Source organism: Schistocerca nitens, chromosome 8, assembly GCF_023898315.1.
Source record: "Schistocerca nitens isolate TAMUIC-IGC-003100 chromosome 8, iqSchNite1.1, whole genome shotgun sequence".
In the NCBI taxonomy this organism is placed as follows: Eukaryota; Metazoa; Arthropoda; class Insecta; order Orthoptera; family Acrididae; genus Schistocerca; species Schistocerca nitens.
This window is the reverse complement of record NC_064621.1, coordinates 622,824,440-622,844,740: the sequence shown is the minus strand read 5'-3', so window position 1 is coordinate 622,844,740 and position 20,301 is coordinate 622,824,440. Positions and strand designations below refer to the sequence as shown.

Here is a 20,301-nt window from a genome sequence, read left to right as displayed (position 1 = left end):
TCCCGACGATCAAGTACCACGGTCGTGGAACCCTTGTCCACCGGAAGAATGACGATGGATCGGTCAGCCTTCAGATCACGGATAGCTTGGGCTTCAGAGTGGTGATGTTGGGAGTAGGATTAACGTTTTACAAGAAGGATTGAGAGGCAAGGCTGGAAGTCAGAAGTTCCTGGAAGGTTTGGAGAGGGTGATTTTGAGGAAGAGGAGGTGGGTCCCACTGTGACGGAGGACGGAACTGTTCCAGGCAGGGTTCAATTTGGATAGTGTCTTGGGGAGTTGGATCATTAGGAGTAGGATTAGGATCATTTTTCTTTGTGGCAAAGTGATACTTCCAGCAGAGAGTACGAGTGTAGGACAGTAAATCTTTGACGAGGGCTGTTTGGTTGAATCTGGGAGTGGGGCTGAAGGTGAGGCCTTTGGATAGGACAGAGGTTTCGGATTGGGAGAGAGGTTTGGAGGAAAGGTTAACTACTGAATTAGGGTGTTGTGGTTCCAGATTGCGTTGACTGGAATTTTGAGGTTTTGGAGGGAGTTGGAGCTGGAAGTGGGAGATTGAGTAGATGGGAGAGACTGGGTTTGTGTGCAATGAGAGGAGGTTGAGGTTTGCTGGAAAGGTTGTGAAGGGTGAGTGAGTTGCCTTTCCGGAGGTGGGAAACCAGGAGATTGGATAGTTTTTTGAGGTGGATGGTGGCATGCTGTTCTAATTTGCGGTTGGCCTGTAGGAGGATGCTCTGAACAGCCGGTGTGGATGTGGGAGAGGAAAGGATAGGAGTTGATGTGTGTGTTCGTTGGCTGAGTTGATGTGTAGGTGAAGGATTAGGTGGGTGAGGGCAATGGATTGTTCAGTTTGGAACTGGTATAGGGACTGATGGAAAGAAGGGTTGCAGCCAGAGACGGGAACTTTAAGTGTGAGGCCTTTGGGGGTAATGCCAAATGTCAGACAAGCCTGAGAAAATAAAATATGGGAGCTTAATCTGGCTAGGGCGAGAGCACGTTTGCGGAGGGAATGTAAATAAAACTTAATGGGGTCGTTGTGGGGGTGTTGTGAGGGTGACATGGTATTAGAAGGTGGAAAGTGTAACATGAGGTTGAAATGAAAATGAAAAATAAAAATATATGGGGAGAGATAAAGGTGAACTAGAAAGCAACTGGAGATCTGGTATGAAAAAAGGCGAAAAAGTGTTGGTTAAGTTGATCCTGTGGTGAACATGGATTGGTAGACAACGATGTGCATAAAGGTTACGTGGTTGTGTCGCCGCTAAAACACGTTAAAGGACGGAGAAATTCGGGGAAATTTTCAAAAAAACTACGTGTAAATGTATTAAAAGGAGTGGTGTTGTGGTGAAAGATTACGAAAATGGGGCTAACAATTGTCTGACGAAGAAATAATGACGTTAAAACCTGTGGGGAGTGGCTAAAAATGATCAGTGATGTGCGAAAAACGGAAGTGGAAATAAAGCGAAAGTTATTAGAACTAGCCGAAATGGTTGTTTAATATGTGAAAGCAACTGTTTTTGAACTAGAAACGGTGGATTTTATAGCAGCGGTAGTGCTGAAAGCGGAAAATATTTTTTTTTTTGGTTATGGTTTGGAAGTGGGTTACGTATTATTGAGTATATATAGGCGGGATAAAATTGTAGTAGATTACGGTAAAAAGGGGAAGTTGAATACAAAGTGAGACTACTGGTAAAAAAAGAAAGAGAAAATAAGACGACAGGAAAGATTTCGAAATGCAACAGCGACAATAACAAACGTAATTGTTGGGTTCAAATTAACGATATGATTATAATAGAGGGAAACACTCCACGTAGGAAAAATATATCTAAAAACAAAGATGATGTGACTTACCAAATGAAAGTGCTGGCAGGTCGACAGACACACAAACAAACACAAACATACACACAAAATTCTAGCTTTCGCAACCAACGGTTGCTTCGTCAGGAAAGAGGGAAGGAGAGGGAAAGATGAAGGGATGTGGGTTTTAAGGGAGAGGGTAAGGAGTCATTCCAATCCCGGGAGCCGAAAGACTTACCTTGGGGGAAAAAGGACAGGTATACACTCGCGCACACACACACACACACACACACACACACACACACACACATATCCATCTGCACATACAGACACACATACGCAGACACAAGCACTCTTTGCCTTTACAAATGTCTGCTTGTGTCTGTGTATGTGCGGATGGATATGTGTGTGTGCGCGCGTGTGTATACCTGTCCTTTTTTCCCCCTAAGGTAAGTCTTTCCACTCCTGGGATTGGGATGACTCCTTACCCTCTCCCTTAAAACCCACATCCTTTCATCTTTCCCTCTCCTTCCCTCTTTCCTGACAAAGCAACCGGGGATTGCGAAAGCTCGAAATTTTGTGTGTTTTTTATTGTGCCTATCTACCAGCGCTTTCCCGTTTGGTAAGTCATGGAATCTCTGTTTTTAATATATTTTTCCCATGTGGAATGTTTCTTTCTATGTTGGTATGTTGATAGACAAACAAACAAACACAAACACACACAAAATTCAGCAACCCACGGTTGCTTCATCAGGAAAGAGGGAAGGAGAGGGAAGGACGAAAGGGTGTGGGTTTTAAGGGAGAGGGTAAGGAGTCATTCCAATCCCGGGAGTGGAAAGACTTACCTTAGGGGGAAAAAAGGACAGGTATACACTCGCGCACACACACACACACACACACACACACACACACACACACACACACACACATCCATTCGCATGGTCTCTAAGGTCAATAAGCTGCAAGAGAAGCTAAGCTTTCACACATAATGTTGATCATTTTTGCGTGTGTTACACTTTAAGATATATCACACAAATGTGCCAGTATAATTTTTAAAAACGACATAAATGTCTGATCTTCTGGGCTCGAAATTCTTGTAGATGGTTGTCCTCAGAGCTGATTTGAAAAGGAGAGTCAAAACACTCTATGATTTAAGAAATTCACCGTACATTCTCGCACGTAGTTTATCTTGCACAAAAGGAAATTTACTCTGAAAGTAACGCTTTTCAAACCACCATTTGCAATATTTTTCCGTGACCTGTTAGAAATCGGTTCGTTTCAGCAGTTGCCAGAGAGCATCAGATAAAAGGCATCACTGCGCTTGCGCAGCTACGATGACGCAGGAAGCCCGTTTGTTTGTACATGTAAAAGATTCAAAGATCTTGCATTAGGTCATAAAAGAAACAAGACATCAGAGGATACTTCAAGAGCACGGAATTTCATGAAAGATTCTAAATGCATAATTCAGCTTAAAGTGCACATTCATATGTCTAGATTCAGATGTAAATTTTCTTGAGTACCAGTACTGTATTATCTCATGTTTGGTTCTTTATTATGGCATAATGCCATACGAGGTAGAAGATGGAAAACGTGCACTTGAAATGCTGTGAACAGTTGAAACTAGCCAACATTGTGAAATTAAACACTTCGTTTCGAATAAATTGACTTATTCGGTGGAAAAGATTAATAAAAGCCAAATCTCTTTAGCAAACCAACAAAAGTAACTTCACTGTTATGCAAGGCAATTAACGCCTGACTGTCAGAAAGGTGGAAATAAAACGTGAAACTAACAACATATTTTAGCTTTCCATAATTATGCGAACGTATTTTAATTCATTTGATTGCTCCTGGCCACAAAAATCTGTTTTGTTTTCATTTAATGTGAGAGCAATAAATGAAGAGGAAACAACAAAATCACTGAACATGAACACAGGTCATGTGGAGACGACCCACCTCCCCACTACAACTCAGACTGCTCTGTGCATCAGCCCCGTATCTACGATATTTCCGAACCGGGGCAATATTAGATAATGACACCCAGTCACACATCTGTAGCCAGAAACGGGAGAAGGTACTACGCACACGCAACTCAACTGCACAAGATCCCACCCACAACTGCTAATGTAAACAGCTGTCATGTCACGGTCAAAGGAGGCAATTTGTTGTTAGGAAGCATTGCATAGTCTTCCTAAAGCCTTTGACACATTTTGCTGTTGGCAGACACTTGTATGAGCACTGTGTTTAGTTGTTGTATATAGCGCGATTCCTTTGCAACTTAAGTTTTATTTTCTTTTTTCTCTCTCGTTCATGTTTTGTTGCTGCAGTACTATTCTTCAGAAGCGGGATACAGTAATATACTTTGTTGGAGTATTGGTTCTTACCACTCAAAATAAAAATAAAAAAAAAAATAAAAAAAAAATTAACTGAAAACTAAAACAATGAAAACTTCTCGGGATTCTAAAAAATTCGCCAGTTTTCTCCCGGATGAAAAAATTCCCAGGTTTTTCTGAAATCTCCTGGGTCATATACACCCTGATCACAGTAGCATGCAAGTACCAACATTGTACAATTACAAGGCCATTCTTAAAACTTTCCAATCACACCTCATACACGCCAGAAATGCTTAATATTGAAAAATATGGCTGTGGAGACAATTCACTGAAACCAACTGGACACTGAGAAACCTAACGTAAAAGTTCTTACAGATAAACTGATCATAGTGACTGGTGTTCGGAAGAGGGAAACAAAAGTTGTAGGTTGTTTATTTAGGTATCAGGTTGGTTCAGGAGTTCACAGCATTTTTCCTTAAGTTTAATAAACACAACTGGTACTCATAACAGAGCTTTAGTCATCGGTAATATATTCTCCTTCATTATTTACAACTGTCTGCCAATGCTAGGGTAACTTTTTGATTCTGCAACTGTAGAAATATTGTGGTTTTGAGGCAAAGAACTTGTCAAGCCATGTTCGGAATGCATTTCCATCCAGAATAGAAGTTACTTGGAAGTTCTTCGATAGTGTGTGGAAAAGGTGAAAATCTGGGAGCAAAAGATCAGGTGAATAAGATAGGTGTGGAGTGACTTCCCAACCCAACTCCTGTATAGTGTTTGTTAGTCAAACAGAATGCGGGCGGGCATTGTCATGGAGTATCTTCACTTCATGCAATCTTCCTGGTCATTGTTCTTGGATTGCATCTGCAAGACATCTCAGTTGATGGCAATAAATGTCAACAGTGATGGTTACACCTAAGGGAATCACTTTGTAGCACACAACACCTTCACTGTTCCACCAGATGTGTAACAACAGCTTTTATTGTTTTTTTGTTGTTTGTTTTGTTTTAGGGCACAAAAAACAATTGAGGTCGTAAGCGCCCAAGTCAAAACTATAGAAAGCAAACACAGAGACAAGGGAAACGACTATATGTCAGTCCCAATGGAAAGAATAGAAGACATCTAAACAAGGCACATGGAAAAAGTACTAAAAAACACACCATACAAAAATGGAGATCCAAAACTCAAAATTAAATGGCCTTCACCATATTGCTTCGGCGGATAAAAAGTAAAATGCAGAGGACAGTTGATAAATCAGATGGCAAACCCAGCAGAGATGATTGGAGGGAATAGAGGTACTTGCGGGCTGAGGTAAGAGGACAGCAGCCTTGGCAGCAGCCACATTTCCTGGCAGACCGACATGAACGGCAACGCACAGAAACATGACATTGGCTCCACCAAGAGTGAGCAAGTGACAGTTTTCCTGTACCCACTGAACTAAGGGATGAGCAGTGTACAGCGCACAGAGACTTTGGAGGGCACTGAGTGAGTCTGAGCAGAGGACACAATTGGGAAGGCTGTGTCGCTGGATGTAATCCGTGGCCTGGTATGAGGAGAAAAGCTCTGCTGTAAATACTGAGGAGTGGGCCGGAAGCCAATATCGAAAGACACGGGTAACAATGACGAATGCACACCCAACCCCACGGTCAGTCCGAGAACCATCTGTGAATACAAAGGTACTATCACTAAATTCCATGCGAAGGTCGTGAAACTGAAGGCGATAGACTGAGGTTGGAGTAGTGTCCTTAGGAAGCGAATGAAGGCCAAGGTTAACATGGGCCACTTCACGAAGCCAAGGTGGTGAAGGGTTCATACCCACGGGGAAAGTTGCGGGCAGTGTGAAGTTAAGCCGCCGTAGTAAGTGGCGAAAGCGGACTCCAGGAGGTAACAGAGAAGAGGGACGAGCCCCATACCGACGATCGAAGGAATCATCAAAGAAAGAGGCATAGGAAGGGTGGCCACGCATGGCAGACAAACGGCATGCATACCTGCTGAGGAGAAAGTTACAGCAGTAGAACAGTGGTAGTATAGCAGCTTCGGCATACAGGCTCTCAACCAGGCTGGTGTAAAAGGCGCCCGTCGCCAAACAGATGCCACAATGACGGGGAGTGTTGAGACGGCGTACGAGGGATGGGCATGCAGATGCATAAACAAAGCACCCGTAATCAAGTTTCAAACGGACAAGGGACCGGTACAAATAGAGGAGGGTACCATTGAGGGCACACAGGACATTGAGGGACTGTGTACAGGGGGCTGCCAGATAAGAGACACGGGAGGACCAAGGGAGTATCCTATTGAGCATGAGCCCCAGGAATTTCGTAGTGCCAACGAACGGAAGGGCAACAGGCCCAAGATGTAGAGATGGTGGGAGAAACCATTTGCGCCGCCAGAAATTCATACAGATGGTTTTGTCAGTGGAAACGCGAAAGCCATTGGTGATGCTCCAGGAGTGAAGACAATCAAGACAGCGCTGATGACACCGCTCAGTGAGACAGGTCCACGGTGAACTGCAATAGATGGCAAAATCGTTGACAAAAAGGGAGCCGGAGACACCCAGCGGGAGACAGGCCACGATAGGTTTCATGGCGACAGCGAAGAGGATGACGTTCAGGATGGAACCCTGAGGCACACCATTTTCCTGAATAAAGGTGCCTGACAAGGCAGAACCCACACGCACCTTGAAAACTTGGTCTTGTGAAAGTGCCCAAAGAAAACTGGGCAGAAGCCCCACGTGTAAAGAGTATGGAGGATACCAGTTCTCCGTCAGGTGTCGAAGGCGTTCTCCAAATCATAAAGATGGCCGCAATCTGGGATTGCTACAAAAAACCATTCATGACACGGGCGGACAAAATAACGAGATGGTCAACTGCAGAATGCCGCGCTCAAAATCCACACTGCGCATTCACGAGTAAATGGCGAGAGTCGAGCCACCACACCAGCTGGGCATGAATCATACATTCCATCACCTTGGAAACGCAGCTGGTAAGAGAGATGGGGCAGTAGCTAGAAGGAAGGTTTTTGTCCTTACCGGGCTTAGGTATGGGTATGACTGTGGCTTCATGCCAAGGTCCAGAAAATGTGCCCTCAGCCCAGATGCAGTTGTATGTGTTAAGCAGAAAGTGCTTGCCCGCAAGAGAGGTGCTGCAACATCTGAATGTGGATAGTGTCTGGTCCTGGGGCGGAGGACCGCGATGAACTGAGAGCACGATCTAGCTTCCTCATAATGGAGGTGGCATTGTAGCACTCACGATTCGGAGAAGAGAATGGTTTTGCCCAAGCCTCCTCCACTCGTTTCCTATGGGTAAAGGCAGGGTGAAAGTGGGAAGAGCTCGAAACTTCCACAAAATGGCGGCCCAAGGTGTTGGAGGTAGCAACAGGATCCATTATGACAGCGGCACCTACTATCAGGCTGGAAATTGGGGAAAGGATCTTCGTCACAGGGAGCCGTCGAAGGTTGGCCCACACAACAGAGGAAGGTGTGTAACTGTTAAAAGAACTAGTGAACGAAATCCAACTAGCTCTTTTGCTATCCCGAAGAACTCAATGAGACTTTGCACGCACCTGTTTATAATGAATGCAGTTTTCCAGCGTAGGGCGGCGGTTAAAAATGCAGAGAGCATGTCTCTGTGCACAAATTGCACGGCACGCCTCAGTCCACAAAGGGATTGGGACACGACGTGGTAAAGAGGAAGTGCGAGGAATGGAATGTTCTGCAGCAGTAAAGATAATGTTTGTGAGGTAGTCCAGCTGGTCATCACATTTGAGGAAATCTTGCTCTGTGAAGGCCGCCAGGGAGGAGTAAAGCTGCCAGTCAGCCTTAGTAAGCTGCCATTTGGGCATGCATGTGGATCGGGTAGGAGTCAGCAGACGGAGAGCACACAGGAAATAGTCACTCCAGTAGGCATCAAAAAGAACAGACCACTCAAGACGATGAGCAAGCTGGGAAGTACAAAAGGATAGGTCCAAATGGGAATAGGTGTGCGAGGAGTCAGAAAGGAAAGTGGGTGCACTAGTATAAAGGCAGAAGAGGTCAAGTTGGTTAAGGGCACCTCTCTGGCTGGCCCTGGAAGAACTCCAAAGGGGATGATGCGCATTAAAGCCACTGAGTAGCAAAAATGGTGGAGGTAGCTACCCAATAAGCTGAAGGAAGTTGGCCCTGGTGACATCGAAGGATGGAGGTACATAAACGGTACAGAGGGAGAAAGTCGGGTGGGGAAGGAAGAGGTGAACAGCTACAGCTTGAAGATGGGCAGTCAGGAAAATGGGTTGACTATGAAAGTCATCCCATGTAAGCAGCATGATGCCCCCATGAGATTGGATGCCGACTTCAGGTGGAAGGTCAAAACGAATCGGTAAGTAATGTGGAAGTTCAAAGTGGTCTTGAGGGCACAATTTCGTTTCCTGAAGGCAAAGTACAAGGGGATGCTGCGATGCGAGAAGCAGCCACAAATCCTCTTTGTGGGACCGAAGGCCATGTACGTTCCATTCGAGGACAGTCATGAGGAGGAAGAGATGTAGGGGTGTCAACTCAGTGTCCGCTGAGGGACAGCCGGTGGGGAGTCGCTACTACAGGGCACAGAAGCAGGAGGATCTTGCTCCATGGGGTCAACATAAGCATCGGTATGCTTGTGCAGTCAGTCGATGGAATCCAACACCAAAAAATGGTTGGTGGTGCGCACTTGCGAGACAGAGGCCGGCCAGGCTAAGCGACCACGTGGTGACACCGCGGGCAGGATCTTCGAGTTGGTGAAGAGGAAGACTGTTTGTCTTTAGCAGACTTCTTCGAGCCCTTCCGGGTAGAGGAAGACTCTGGTGGTGTTTGGCTGGAGGAGCGGGGGAAGTGTTCTCAGGAGTACTCCTTCTAGCCTTTCCTGCCTGCCGGTTGTGTAGTGGGTAGCTCCGCCCCTTTAGGCGAGAGTTTGACAGTTTGTTGCACAGCTGGACGGAGGGATGGCGATGCTACCTTGAGACACTGGGCGACTTCACAACCTCAGAGCCAAATTTGAGGTCGCATGTCTGTGTAGCCATGTTCTTCATGGAGGAGGGGTAACAAGAACTGAACTATAAGTGCCAGTAACTTGTGAGCTACTGGGTAAGGCACTTTTTCCTTTACCCAAATCTCTTGAACAGACAGCTCATCTAGATACATGGGACAATCCCGGCAGAAGGCGGCGTGGCCGCCATTGCAGTTGATACAGTGGGGAGAAGGAGGTGGACATTCGCCCTCGTGTGCATCCCTGCCACAGGTTATGCATTTGGCTGGGTGTCGACAAGACGTTCAAGTGTGACTGAACCGATGAAACTGCTAACAGCGGCTTTGGAATGTACGGCCAGCTTGTGATGATTTCGTAGCCTGCTTTAATCTTGGACGGCAGCACCACCCTAACAAAGGTGAGGAAAAGAGTGCAGGTGGGCACCAAGGAGGAATTGACCTTTTTTATTACACAATGAATGGCAATGACACCCTGATCAGAGACATAAGATTGTATTTCAGCCTCGGTTTGACCATCAAATAGCCTGGTGTAAATTACACCACAAGAAGAATTCAAAGTTCTATGTGCCTCGACACTAACAGGGTAGCCGTGGAGAAGCAAGGCAGCAAGTAGTTGTGCTTGAGCATCAGAAGCCGTCTCCAAAAGCAAGGTGTCATTCCTTAAACAAGAGCAGGATTTCACAGGGCCAGCAATTGCATCAACTTTCTGGATAATAAACGGACTGACCGTGGTGAAGGACTGACCATCTTCAGTACATGATACCACAAGGAACCGCAGAGCAGTGGGAAGAGTCTTCAAATAAGTAGCCTCATTACGCTTACGTTTCGTCAATGTCGATGGAGAGGACGAGTGACTCATTGTGAGGAAATCCTCCACGATTGCCAGCATCTCCGATGGCGCGCTCCTTCCCAACTGCGGCCCCCTACACAAGGGGGCACACCCGCCTTGTGTGATTGTTCACACCTCAGGTCACACCTCCCGACCACCTGATGGAGGGACCAATGGGCAATCTGGGAAGGCTACAGCTGAGGCAATCACCCATCCCTGGGCCTTGCCTGTACCAGGGGGTATGCGTGAATCCTACCTATCGACCCGGGGCTGGAAATTACGCGCTACCCAGTCATCTTTTAAGCGTCAGACACACGAGCCGGCCTTCAGGAGTGCACAGGGAGGAAAAAGAAAAAAGAGGAACCTCAAACGCCGAAGCAGAGGAATGACAGGAGAAGGGAAACAAAGAAAGGAAAAAGGAGCCAAAAAGAAAGTTGTGACTGTTCACAGGTCAGCAACAGAATGCAGAACATTCTTAATAATACCCGAGACATCTTCACCAAGGGAGGGGAAAAAGAACAGCAAGAGTATAGACATGCAGCACAGAAGGGAAAAAGTGCTGTAAAGGCTGGGGGCCCTTTGTAGCCAAGCACGAACCCACCAAAGAGTGATAAGCCCCCAGGGGGGGGGGGGGTATCTTTTGTGGACACATGCAGGTCTTTGTGTGGGGAGTTGCTGCTTTGTTTCGGGTCAACCATTCCTTTCTTTTCCTTATGTTAGTGTAAAGGCACCTCTTCTAGTCACCGGTAATCATACAGGACAGGAATGGGTGGTGTTGCTCATGAGTCAACTGATGATGAGCAAGGAGATACGCACAATGGCCACCGGCCGATTTTTGTGATCTTGGCTTAGAATGTGCACTACCGATACAACCAATTTTTTGAACCTTCCCCATTGCATGCAAATGTCACACGACAGTGGAATGAACACAATTCATCACGGTATATTGATAATTTATACTTATGGACCGTCTGACAGCAACTGAATAAAACACAATTTTAGTGCCATACGCGTTTCGCCTTTATTTTCTGTAAGGCATCATCAGTGGCCTGGAATATATACATATATTAGCTATTTTATTTACATTTTTGTCACTGTGCCTATAGGTTATAAACAGCTCTGGTGGTTGGTATTTCCTATTAAGTAGTAATGTTTTGAACTGTACTTACAGGTTGTGTGGACAGTTTCTTACATATTACGCTCTTGTTGCATTTTTGGTGTTGTTCTTCTTCTTATGAACGCCAATTTGCGGTTTTTTCCACATTCCACAGCACTATGCACTGAACGCTTGTTTTAATGCAATGTTTTGGTTTCTGTTGCCGACTGTCAAATGTTTTTGCCAAAGATCGAATCTTATTGCCAACCTTATGAGTGTAACTATTGAAGTATCTGTGGTCTGTTCGTGTATGCATTTGTGTATGAGTGTGTGTGTGAGAGAGAGAGAGTGTGTGTTTTTTGGTGTGATATTAATTTAATTTAATTTTATTTATTTATTTATTTTTTGTTTTTGTCCTGTGTGTGTGTGTGTGTGTGTGTGTGTGTGTGTGTGTGTGTTTTGGTGTGATATATTTTTTTTGTGCTGTGTGTGTGTGTGTGTGTGTGTGTGTGTGTGTGTGTGTGTGTGTGTGTGTATTTAGGGCTTATACTTTTTTTTTTTTTTTTTTTTTTTTTGAGTGAGGGGTGGCTGTGTGTGTGTGTGTGTGTGTGTGTGTGTGTGTGTGTGTGTGTGTGTGTGTGTCCAGATGGTGTGGGGAAGAGTTTTTTTTGTTTTATGTTATCATTTCCTTTGTTAAGTGTAGTAGGGAGCCTGTGCTGATGTGTGTTTGTTCATTTATCACGTTTGTTTTCTGCTATGGCTTTCTGGATGTGGAAGTTTTCTTGCATTTGTATAAGATGTTTGTCATGGTTGCTTATTCTCATTATTTTAATTTCTTGTTCCATGTTTGTAGGATGATGGTTGTAGTGTTTTAAATGCTCTGCAATTGTGGAATGGTTTGTTTCATACTTCCAACATCTGATATGTTCTTTGTATCTTGTTTCAAAATTCCTGCATGTCATACCTATGTATACTGCATCACAACTTTGACATTCAAGTTTATATATCCCTGATAGTTGGGATTTGTCCCTCTTGGTAGCTGGCTGGCTTAGGTGTGATTGAAGGGTTTGCCCAGGCTTATATGCTATTTTGAAGCCCTGTCTCTTTAGGATGTTTGCAACTCTGTGTGTTAGTTTATGTGTGTAGGTCATGGTGTACCATCTGGTTCTTTTCTGTGTGGTGTTGTCATTGTGTGTGTTTGTTGAGTGTGTTTGTAAGTTTTCAGCTTGTGAGTTCTTTAGTATTGTGGAAATGTTGTGTTTGTTTTTTATTTGTGTTTTTATTTTTTGATTGAGCCTGTGTATGACACACATGTGGTACACAGGCTCAATCAAAAAATAAAAACACAAATAAAAAACAAACACAACATTTCCACAATACTAAAGAACTCACAAGCTGAAAACTTACAAACACACTCAACAAACACACACAATGACAACACCACACAGAAAAGAACCAGATGGTACACCATGACCTACACACATAAACTAACACACAGAGTTGCAAACATCCTAAAGAGACAGGGCTTCAAAATAGCATATAAGCCTGGGCAAACCCTTCAATCACACCTAAGCCAGCCAGCTACCAAGAGGGACAAATCCCAACTATCAGGGATATATAAACTTGAATGTCAAAGTTGTGATGCAGTATACATAGGTATGACATGCAGGAATTTTGAAACAAGATACAAAGAACATATCAGATGTTGGAAGTATGAAACAAACCATTCCACAATTGCAGAGCATTTAAAACACTACAACCATCATCCTACAAACATGGAACAAGAAATTAAAATAATGAGAATAAGCAACCATGACAAACATACAAATGCAAGAAAACTTCCACATCCAGAAAGCCATAGCAGAAAACAAACATGTGATAAATGAACACACACACATCAGCACAGGCTCCCTACTACACTTAACAAAGGAAATGATAACATAAAACAAAAAAAAAACTCTTCCCCACACCATCTGGACACACACACACACACACACACACACACACACACACACAGAGGACAAAAACAAAAAATAAATAAATAAATAAAATTAAATTAAATTAATATCACACCAAAAAACACACACACTCTCTCTCTCTCTCACACACACTCATACACAAATGCATACACGAACAGACCACAGATACTTCAATAGTTACACTCATAAGGTTGGCAATAAGATTCGATCTTTGGCAAAAACATTTGACAGTCGGCAACAGAAACCAAAACATTGCATTAAAACAAGCGTTCAGTGCATAGTGCTGTGGAATGTGGAAAAAACCGCAAATTGGCGTTCATAAGAAGAAGAACAACACCAAAAATGCAACAAGAGCGTAATATGTAAGAAACTGTCCACGCAACCTGTAAGTACAGTTCAAAACATTACTACTTAATAGGAAATACCAACCACCAGAACTGTTTATAACCTATAGGCACAGTGACAAAAATGTAAATAAAATAGCTAATATATGTACATATTCCAGGCCACTGATGATGCCTTACAGAAAATAGAGGCGAAACGCGTATGGCACTAAAATTGTGTTTTATTCAGTTGCTGTCAGACGGTCCATAAGTATAAATTATCAATATACCGTAATATTACACGCAACTGAGGAAGACAGGACTACAAAAGTTGAAGATGACAATTCATCACATTTACCAATTCTCAAGGACACTGGCATGGATCATTAATGTGTTTAAACAATCTTCATCAAACCACAAAGGACTTCCTGAACATGAAGAGTCACCTACATCAAAAATGATTCTCTTTAAAATGAGGAATACATTTTCTTGTCATACTCTGTCCAATGGCATTATCCCCATATGTGGCACAAATGTTTTTGGCTGTCTCCGCTGCTGACATCCCTCTATTGAATTCAAACAGACGAATATGTCAGAAATGTTGTGATTTCTCCACTTTACACTCCATTTTCTAGCATCCACAGCTCCACTTGCTGTATCAAAAAGTCAAAATAACAATACGTAAATTCAAATAACAACAGTGAACTACAAATGAAAAATGATAATCAATCAATAAACCTGTAGCAACTGGAATACGAGAAACAAACTTAGGGTCAGGAGAAAATTTAAAACATACGACAGTGTAAAGAAAAGAAGAAGGTCAACAGGCAATTCAATTTCTTTTATTAATGAAAGGTTATTCTGTAATCTGCTGTTATGTCGAACATCTTTTAATCACATGTTCTTTAGAAACAAATAAACCCCTGATCCTTTAGCAAATCTAACTCCCATGTATTAAATAACTTTAAACATCTGATTACTTACAAATGACTTGATGTGTTAAATGTTTGGTGTTAAGGATGCAAGTAAGAAAAAGTTCAGAAAATGTTTGGAATTATGCTTAAAGTTTGTTGGAAGCACTAAGTGCTCTCATTATGAAACATTGGATGAAAAATAGTGTGGGTAACTTGTGCTCCCTTTTAAGCAAAAGCTAGTTTTTCAGACATAGAAATGTTTATGACATATCTCATGAACTGTATGTTGTACAACAATATAATTTTGCAATTACATGTGGATACTATCTGTAAACTGTGTTGAAAATAGAATCAGTAGTAAAGAAATAATAAAATGTCATGCCTGATGCTGAAGTTTGATTACATGAACAGCAAAAATATGGTCAGTCATAAACTGTTGTCTTTTCATCATTTTGTGGAAAGTATCACAGAGAAAAAGTTTCTTAGAGCTTTGAAATTATGTGTAGGTGGTGGTGGTTAGTGTTTAACGTCCCGTCGACAACGAGGTCATTAGAGACGGAGCTCATGCTCGGGTTAGGGAAGGATTGGGAAGGAAATCGGCCGTGCCCTTTCAAAGGAACCATCCCGGCATTTGCCTGAAGCGATTTAGGGAAATCACGGAAAACCTAAATCAGGATGGCTGGAGACGGGATTGAACCGTCGTCCTCCCGAATGCGAGAAATTATGTGTAAAGTTTGTCAAAAGCTGCTAAGTGCTCTCACTTTCAGAAACTGGAAGAATATAGCCTGTGTATCACCATGGTGTCACTTTTTAACTGTAATACCTGGATTATTGTGTTAAACTTTTATATAACATTATACCCCTCAATGAGTAGATTATGACAGCAATGTAAAGTTTTAAACTCCGTCAACAATTATGCAAAATATTAAAAATAAAAATTTTGGTGGAACTGGGAGCTGTTAAATAGCACCCTACAATTGATATCAGGTTCTGAGTTAGTTGCATGGTAGTACAAATTTGTTTTTGGAAACTTGGTAAAACTCTTAGTCCAGCTGACACAACATATTGAGAGTTTAATCATCTAAACTGTAAACTGTGGCAATAAATATGTATGCTTGCATGCTTCAGTCAGTCGACCTTGGTGGCACAAAAAATATATGTAATGTATGATCTGTGTCAAGTCAAATGTTTACCTTCCCACTGACATGGTACACCACCCTTCACGACTCTTCCTCGTGGATTACACTGAACATGACTTTGCACATGGTATAGAAATATCTGCATATTGTTGAAAGCTCTGTCACAGTCAGCCCAATAACACATATATTCCTCCCCATCAGGTATTGTGTTTCTACCTTCACCATCATATGTACATACCTGAAACAGCATTAATGGATATCTGCAATCAAATTTCTAACTACAGGACATAATAATAGTCACAAACATATTTCTTTCTATGAATGGAACTGAGAAAACAAAAAGCTATAGTGTGTGTGTGTGTGTGTGTGTGTGTGTGTCATGTATGAAACAAAACACACACACACACACACACACACACACACACACACACACACAATTTAAAGCACAGCAATAAATCCACAAGAATTACAGAAAACTTAACGCATTTCGAGTTCTGGAACTCTTTTTGGCAAAGGAAGCATATACACAAGGTCTTTCGAACAACCCTGTAAAATGAAATTCACAAGTGTCAGATCTGAAGATTTAACATGTAGATATGAAGTCTAATTTGCCCTTAGTAAGGAGTAACCAGCCACCGCAGCGAGCCATTACTCGCAGGACCACCATTGCTACAATATCTTTCTGTTATTAAAATTAAACAATGGAAAATACATGATGGAGTGTAACAATATTATGAGAAGGAAAGTTGCTACTCAGCATATAGTGGAGATGCCGCTTCGCAGATAGGCACGACAAAAAGATTCTCACAATTATAGCTTTCGGCCATTAAGGCCTTTGTCAGCAATAGACACACACACACACACACACACACACACACACACACATATGCAAATGCAATTCACACATGATTGCACTCTCAGGCAACTAAAATTGTGTTCTAAGATGACCCATCATTCTGATTACAGGGTTGTGTTCAAGATGTCTAAACAGACCCCGAGTTGGAGTTTCACGATCTTGTGAGAAATAGTAAGGTAGTTATTAATGTTTTATTAAAATTTGATTGACACTGAGACTGGGACACAAAATATGATGAAGGTCTGGAATTTGTGACATTTTATGACTGGATTAGTATTTTTTGCATTATTTCTGTGTTTCTGTTTTGGATCATATCACTGAAGTTCAAACAGTATCAATTTTGGTTGCTGAGCCAAAATCACAGTGTAAACTTTGTTATGGATTTATGAATTTAGGAGATCTACCAACATCCCTTTCTTGCACAACCATATACAAAATTAATACTGAAGTCACTACATATAGCTAATTTCTGGTACTTCCTATAAAGTGAATCAAGAACCCTCTCTAGCTTGAGCAGAAGTCAGTGTTAGGGGACCTATACACAACAACAATTAGAAGTTTAGTTTCACTATATTCAACTGCCCCAACACAACATTCAAGTATCTGTTCAGTGCAGTGTCATGATACATGTATGGACTCAAACAGCATACTGTTTTTTTTTTTTTTTTTTTTTTTTTTACCTACATGGCCATTCCCTCACTCTGAAAGGAACTTCTTGAAAAACAGCCAGCTAATTGGTATCCCGGTAAAGGAAGCCTCTGAATTGTCAAATTATTTAAGTGATGCTCTGATATACCAATAATTTTTAATAGTCAACATCTATAAGCAGTTCATTAACTTTATCTCTAATACCTCATATTTTGATGAAATTTGCTAATTCCTTCTCCACTTGGAAACATGACGTCCTCTGAAGGTGATTCCTTAGTTAGAGGGACTTCCTTTAAGCAGGTAAACTTATCAGCTGACTTCACTATAAAAAAGGTGCAGCTATAACACCAACTACTACAGGAATTTTTCCATGAGTGATCCCACCACTACCTCCTACACTGTCACCTATAAGCTTTGCCAGCCTCCTCTTCCCACACCTATTGAGGTGCAGGCCATGCCCAGTGAAACCCAAACCACTGATAGACTCAACTGGAACTGCAATGTGACACATGCCCCCCCCCCCACCCACCCACCCACCCCCGCCATCAGTGCCCTCTCCAGCCCCATGTTAACATGCCTAACAGCCACATTAAGATGAGGCCGATCATGACACTGAAAAAGTTGCATGAAGTGCACATTAGTGCCACCTCTCAAGACTATTCCCTGCTCCACATACTGTGACTACCTGATCCTCTTTCGTAAAATTCCTACATAACTCCCCTATGCTGACAGTCACCTGAGCCAACCCTGCACTGGGCTTCACAATGCTGGTGACCTGGTACTCACTCTCCAACACTTCCTGCAACTGCTGGCCCACAACTCTACTGTGTGAACTACCTAGCAGCAGAACCTGATAGACTTTGCAAGTGACTTCGGCCTCCCAACTGCTGAGGACTGCTGCATGTTTCCTACACCTACAGCTACAAGAGGCTCCTCTCAACTCAACTCTGACAGAGTGCATATACACAAAGCACAACTGCCTGAATACCTCCTCCTCCTCCTAGCTGTCTTCTTGCCAACTGCCAGTTCCCATTCCCCAGCACCCTCCTCAACCTATCTAGTTCCTCGTTCGTGTATTGTAACTACACCTGAACAGCACAGATATTACGCTCCTGCTACTTTATCAACTCATTTCTACTACCGATTATGCATTCCCAGGAGAGGATCTCGCTAGAATGCCCACTGGCTTCCTCACTACATTCCCCCAATTAAAATACTTTGAACAAATCCCACATCATAACCCACTACTTACAAACCTATGACACAGCCCACACTTCTCAGTCATGGTACAATTTAACAGTCACTGCAAGGGGGGGTCTATGTTACCTAAGTTCAGTTACACCAGTAGAACTATTTATAGAACTAACAATAGTGGTCTCGAAATTCTCTCTCTACTAAGAAAGCAACAACTATTATTAATATTACTAAACCACAGATAATACCAATACCAACAAAGCTTCACAAAATTTATTAGCTAAAACCAAAAATTCAAGGGGCCACTGGTACACTCAGTGAAGTTAAAACAGTAAATGAAAATTTTACAGAAAAATTTCACTAGAAACAATAAGAAATGTCAGCTGAAACTACTGCACAAAATTTACTAAATGCCTTCAACACACAGAAAACACTATAAATAAAACACAGCGAGTGAATGTTTCGAAAAGTTTATTAAATTGTTACTTCGCCACAAACAGCATGAAACACTGTTGAAAGCTATTAAATTTAATAACTGTATAACAGTGCACAAACAACTTTGTCAGTACTTAGCTTTATAGCTGCTACAGCTGCAACCGCACACTGAGAAATGTAAGCACACTATATAAAAGACTGACTGGATTGAATTACATGCCTCTTATGAATAGCTCTTATTCATATTATAAATTTGCTACATCTTGACGGATGTTCCTACATCACACTGAAGTCTTTCCTTCTCATCCCATCCAGTAAGCCTCCCCCGACCTGCGGATCTGGGTGACTTTTCTGAACTGTCCACCCTTTTCTAAATCTCTCCAGTCCTTTTCCTTCACTCCTCTTCCTTCCCCTTCAACTCTTCTACCAGAAAGAGACGGTACTGGCTCCGAAAATTTGTAATAGTTCAACATTTCTCTGTGTGTTTTCCTGCCTCTGCTTGGTGAATAGAGCTTTTTAACTATCCATTTATATTATATTGTCAATAATTGATTATTTTCATTGCGATGCTTAAGATTATGTTTGCAGAGCACACCCCACAAATCATCTGGGGACAAAGCCACCTCAATCATGGAAGAGTTGCCAAGTTTATTTTATGCATTGTGGAGAATATATGTTAGAGTTGGTAGACTATCTGTTATATGGGGATTAATTGGTTGCACCTGGGAAACTGTATAGTTTTGTGGAATGTAAGAAGTACCTGGTGGAGTTTATAAGTACTTTTCTCACTGGAGATCAGTTGTAATTTACGATATGTTATCTATTTTTTTTTCTTAAGTAAATTGCTGAACAAAATGAACACAGAAATAAGAGAATGACTGGGAGATATACTTACCAATTTCTTGAGTAAAATGCATGGAAATATGAAGATGGACCAGATGCCCAGAAGGTAGTGATGACTAAGAGGCGGTTATAAATAACAGAACAGTTGTTTCGGGTATAAACATTGCAACAAAAGGACTTTGTGAAAAAGATACGGAAATAATGAGTAATTGCAAAGACTTGCAACTTCCAAATAAAAATGTATGAAATTTAGCATAAGCTGTTCTCAGTTTTTTTAAAAGTAATTATAAGTAATGCACAAGAAAGAATTACTTTCCATGTTTACCAAATGAAGTGCAAAGTCACAAGTAAAATAGTTAAAGATATTTTTATTTGTTTAGACAATTGAGTGGTCATGACATGCTTCACGTAAGTGGGAGGATACGATGGGAAACTTATTACTTTGGAGAAAGTTGTGTGTTATTCCCTCTGTCTGCCTATCCGATGAAGAATAGTTGTGACCTTGTGGAAGCATCTTGTTCTTTTAGTAAGTGTGTGTTCTTGGATCGCATATTGTGTAGGAAGTTTTCTGTTTCTTTTGTGCATGTCACAAGAGTGAAACTGGATGCAGTGTACAGTATGTGATCAAAAGTATCCGGACACTCCCAAAAACATACATTTTTCATATTAGCTTATTCTTGGGGGGGATATGGCATGGGAAATCTGTTTGTGAAGGCATCTGTCAGACCTTCAGCACACTGGGCAAGCGAGTTCATGTCACTGCAGATACATTGTCCACAGGTGGCTAAGCTGTATCGAGTGATTTTTGATGTGGAAGGGATGGCAGCTGTCAATGTGCTGGTGCTGATGTGGTTAGTGGGTTTTAATGTGGACAGAGGTGTGGATGGAGCCATCAAAGAGATGGATGTGAACGTTCAGTGAAGTGGCA

General features: G+C 42.2%; 1 protein-coding gene across 1 annotated transcript in view; it reads right to left on the bottom strand.

Annotated features, from left to right (window-relative positions):
* LOC126198897 (histone H4 transcription factor) overlaps positions 1-20,301 on the bottom strand; it is a 102,626-nt gene that overhangs the window by 41,622 nt on the left and 40,703 nt on the right. The window contains exon 4 of the mRNA XM_049935516.1: positions 15,452-15,635. Within this exon, the coding sequence (XP_049791473.1) occupies positions 15,452-15,635 (184 nt within the window). The remainder of the gene's footprint in view (positions 1-15,451; positions 15,636-20,301) is intronic.